This window comes from Hevea brasiliensis, chromosome 3 (assembly GCF_030052815.1).
Source record: "Hevea brasiliensis isolate MT/VB/25A 57/8 chromosome 3, ASM3005281v1, whole genome shotgun sequence".
Classification (NCBI taxonomy): domain Eukaryota; kingdom Viridiplantae; phylum Streptophyta; class Magnoliopsida; order Malpighiales; family Euphorbiaceae; genus Hevea; species Hevea brasiliensis.
Genome location: NC_079495.1, coordinates 14,436,679 through 14,441,771, shown reverse-complemented (window position 1 = coordinate 14,441,771; position 5,093 = coordinate 14,436,679). Strand labels below are relative to the sequence as shown.

The following is a 5,093-nucleotide window of genomic DNA, read 5'->3' as shown; positions in this document are numbered from 1 at the left end:
ACATACTAGTAATTGATAAAATTACCCTTTATTTCACCTAAAAAATTGCATACAAATATTTATTATATTCAGTAGAGATAAAGGGTAAAATTAGAAAAAAAAAAAAAAAGAAAGATTAATGCTCCTTGATTTTTTAAATGTGACAAATAATTTTGAAAAAAAAAAACCTGAAATGTGTGAGACCCTGGAACCAAGTTTAGCATCGTCTTCCCATATACAAGGCAATGATTTTTATACTAAAAAATAGTCAAATTTTTGGGTGAGTTACAAGGTCAATATTAAGAATTTGGGTGGAGCAACGGTCTTGCTGCTTGGGAGGCTAGTTTACATTGATGCTCTAGACCGAATGTTGCCGCCCCTTCTATTCCAACATATGAAAGATTCACCATCTTTAATTGGGTTATTTTTACACTTGAGAATCAAACAAATGATTGAAAAAGACCAAGTAACTCAAAATTATCACCCCTAAAGTTTTGCTAACTCAATAAGATAATCCAGTCCTGTCAGTCTAAATTATAGTCCAACCTATCAAACCTAGACGTTCTAGCTTTTAAGAGGTTGAAAACTGAGAGTTCAATTCCTAAAAATTAAGAAGAAAATGAGGTACGCTCCAAGCCAGATCCTTGGTGCAACATAAGTATGCTCCATGAGGCACAAACCCTGCCTATACAACACTTTTGACGTTCAAGTTTCACTCACTAGCTTCATCTCCTTCGGTATTCCTCTTCATCCACTGGAGTATACCCCTCTGGCTGTCGCTTTGAGTTGCTCAACCTGTAGTTCACCAGCACTTCTTCATCACAAAGTGTCCTAGTAGCCACCAAAACGAGAGTCTTCAGAACAGGAACATCAGACCCACTCTTTTTTGCCCTAGATCTAAACCAAAAGCTGCCAAATCTTCTAATATTCGTTTCTTCCGAGTTGCCAAATGGTATATTTGGTATATAGGTTCTCATGTCCTTCTCAGTCAATGGGAAGTCATAAGGGCAAATCATGACATTTGGAGCCATACCCTTTGCTGGATGATTGGCAAAATGAGCCAAAGCTAATGGGTTCCTCCGCTCTAGGACCTCACTAGTACAACTAACTTGTATCCCTTCTAAAGGCTTACTGAGCATTTTCCAGAACTGATCCGAACCTTTCTCGCTACTTTGCACATTAGGCCTGATTTCTGGCACAAGTGATCCATTCCACACTTCATGGGCTTCGCCCCAAGAACACCAGGGCTGGGCATTGATAACAGTACCATCATACCTTGTAATCAAGTATGTATTATGGGCATGAACTCTTGGGAATCCAGGGATATGACGATAATAAGGTGGGGTGTATATCACGCCAGGGTACAAGGCAATCACAGTGCCAACATCAGCTTCACCATCTACAAATAAGCCTTGTCCAGCTTCTTTGTGGGGTATCTGAGATGCCTTCCGACCAAGTGTGTAGCCAATGATATCTTTCAACCTCCATGAAACTTCTGCACTTTTCAATGGTCTTGTCTCAGACATAGCTGTGCTGAAAATCATCAGTAATCAGAAGAATAGAAGTTCAGTCAAATTTAGATACAAACGTCTGAGCCACAATGACAGTGCTCACAATTCCACAACTGATTAAGCAACACATGGTTATCAGTTATTTGGTGAATAATTTATTCCGGATAATTTTGCAGTCTCCAGACTGACTCATCTCAGAATCAGATGCAAATAAGGACAAGAAAGACATAAATACAAAGAAACTGGTTATTTGTGACTCTGGAAGCCATTTAATGAAAGAACATCAGAAAGAAGCAAAAATATAAGTAGGGTGACACACAATCATCCCAACAGTCTAAGTTACAATGGATCAGGATTATTTTATAAAAAGTTAGCACATCTGCTCTGCCATTTTATTTTTGTTTTATGTTTACTGCTGACATAGGCCACAATCAGAGGAAAACTTGATCTATTAGAATTAGAGCTAGGTTTAATAGAATTAAAGAAATAAAGGAAGATCTGTTTTAACTAACAGCTGTCAAGAAAATACACATCATATATATATATATATATAGGGATTGGAAGAGGCAAAAAATGTTAAATAAATTAAAGCCAAACATATAATAACCAAACTAATGAATATATAAAAAATAACAAATCCATATTATGTTTAGTATATTAATCAAATACAGGAGTAAAAACTATAATATCCAATAATATATATTCAAAAGAAACAGTATTTTTTCACAAGATTATTTTCTAAGAACACAACCAAGATAATAATAGTTAAAGGCTTCCAGAAAACTAATAGAACTAACAAGTAGTAAATACGATCATGAAAGCAAACTCACCTGGACGAACAGTAGGTTGATCACTCTTTCCCACAGCCAAACTAAGGCCACTATGACAAGAAGCTGTATCTGACTGCCCAAGTGGTTCACCTGGCTCACTTTTCTTATTCATATCAGGAAGAAGAATTTCATCCATAGCTGTGCAGAAATTTTCAATTTGAGAATGGATGTTTTCTTGGACTTGCTTCTCCTGATCAGCAACAGAAGCTTTACTAGCCATTTCAATGATCTCTTCTGCATCTGCCTCTTCAACATTCCTCTCCAAACGATTGTAGCTAAAGAATTTACAATTTCAAGAAAAACAATTCTAAGTTACTTAGAAACATTTAATGAGCCATTTGGAAGTGGCGCTAAAATGGACTTCTAACATAAACAAAAGTGACTAATTTGGATAAAAAGCCACTCATGATAACCAAACAATATCATTTTGCAAATGCAAAAAGTGAATTGCATATGGCAATTTAAGCAATTTCATGAGAGATAATTGTGCAAAATGCCACCATTTGACAGTTCTTGGTGCTCAAAAGACGGCCACTTCTTCTAGTCAACAAGTTATATCTACATTTACCTTCCATTTTAACGCCAGATTAACATGGGAACACACTCCAAACCCATTGATAGAAAAACAAATGTAGTAATTTACGGACTAATTTACTAAAATTAAAAGATCCATCAGACATAATTGAAACACGTCCTCTCTCTCTCTCTCTCTCTCTCTCTCTCTCAGAGCAGAGTCATAATGGCTTGTCTAGGTTTTAAGTTATTTTATGCAGTTTGTAAAGGAGAAAGACTCTCTCTCTCAGAGCAAAGTCATAATGGCTTGTGTAGGTTTTAAGTTATTTTATACAGTTTGGAAAGGTTTAGTTGAGTTGAGTTGAGTTGTATACAGTTTGAAAAGGAGAAAGAGCTGGGTGATTTGGAGTTTCAGATTTGCATTCCAGTTGTTTGATGAAATTATCGAGGGGATGGAAAAGTTGGGGCAGAGAGATAGAAAGGTATTTTGTTACTATGGTAACAGGAAAATTAAAACAACTAAAACCTAATATTTAAATTGAATCAGCAATAGCAAAAACAATAGTAAATTTGCATGAATATTGACGAAAATTGTTACCAACTTGAAAAGTCAAAAGCAGAAGGGATTAACTTAAAACAATAGGTTAAAATTGATAAAGCATTGAACCTTTAAGAGTTGAGACTTGTGTGAAGTTCCAACAGATTTTACCATTTAAGCTAGCAAACAAGACCAAAGCCCACAATCACATGATCTTTTTTACTATAAAAAACACAAATGGTGGATCCTAGGGATAAAAATATATTATATTAGCTTATTTTAACTTAATTAGAAGCTGTTAATACTTCACATGGTGTTCCTGTAAAACTGTGATATTTCAAATCAAAGACAATTAGATTTTATCACTACAGGAATATGTTCCGATCTTGGCATCATTAGATACTTATTTAGGAACTTTTTCTTTACTTAATCATGAATGATTTACCTAAAATTAAAACAAGAGATTTAAAGGTTAGTACAGTACTTGGTTGCAAGTGGTAAAATCAATGTAGGAGGCTGAGATCAGATTGTAAAGAGAAACATCAACATTAAATGTGCAATGTAGAGTCTGATCTAAATGTGCAATGAAGATAAATTACTGCAGAAATAAATGAAGCGAGACGCTAGAATGAGAGAAAACAGTAAAATAACACTTAAGCAGCACATCTTAAATGTGACAGGACTACTGAGTTGGTAATGGTTACTTGGTCATTACAAATGCTAAATGATAATGTGAATGAAGTTCTGGCAAATAGTAAACGATAATATGAATGAAGTTCTCATCGTCCACATAGATTCTACATTAGAAAAAGGGAAAATTATAACCAGTGATCATTTCAACAACAAATAACAGTTACCAGGTATATAGGAAAAGGCGATTTATGTCTGCTTCAAATTGTAACTGCCTTGGATCTCTGGCAAATGTAGGACTTTTTGCAAGAACTTTCACTGCCTAGAATCATAAACAAAAACCCACCAATAATCATCAAGAAGAGGGAAGTGTAAAAAAAGGTTCAAGATCAAATTAGCTCACCAAATTTTTTAGCTATTGGATTAAATAATTTGCGGAATCCTCAGACAAGTGATTGATAAAAAATTTAAAATTCTTTTCAACTTAATGGATGAGAACTAGAGTTCATACAAGCTCGATACTATCCTAGTTACCGTGTAATTGAACCAAAATGCACTCATTTGCCCAAAAACATAAACCTAAACAATCGATTATGTTCTTATGCATTTAATTACTATGAAATTGAACCAAACAGAACGGAATAGATAAACTACGCTAAAAGAGAGAGATTTCTGTTCATACCTCTTGAAATTTGTTAAACAGAAAAGCCATTGCAAAATTTCAGCTGCAAAGAAAATCGTCTTCTCCGTGTTCACTACCAGGTCAATGAACTTGCCCAAGGAAATGAACTTCCCCAATTTAAAATAGCGTCCTCTAGTCGCTGGGGATGGTGGAGGCTGCGTCGAAGTAGAAGACGAGAGAGTTATATTTTATTCTTATTGAAAATGAAATAATTAAAATTTTCTTATATATAAAAATAAATTTAAGTTTGATTAAAGTTATATTTTATTAATATAAATAATTAAAATAAATTATAAATTTATAACTAATGATGCGGTACATCTACTTAAATTTCATTAACAATTTTTTTTTTTATTTCAATATGCAATTAACGCAAAATTTTTATTTAATTATATATATACTTATTAATT

The 5,093-nt window shown here is 34.0% G+C and overlaps 1 protein-coding gene across 1 annotated transcript; it reads right to left on the bottom strand.

The window, feature by feature from the left end:
• Nucleotides 1–338: 338 nt before the first annotated feature.
• Nucleotides 339–4,876, bottom strand: LOC131178641 (uncharacterized). The gene is made up of 4 exons (XM_058143892.1): nt 4,684–4,876; nt 4,229–4,323; nt 2,321–2,595; nt 339–1,507 (listed from the first exon to the last, which is right to left on the bottom strand). Exons 1-4 carry the CDS (start codon nt 4,711–4,713, stop codon nt 705–707), a joined length of 1,203 nt encoding a protein of 400 aa, XP_057999875.1. The 5' UTR covers nt 4,714–4,876; the 3' UTR covers nt 339–704.
• Between the last annotated feature and the right edge of the window lie 217 nt (nt 4,877–5,093).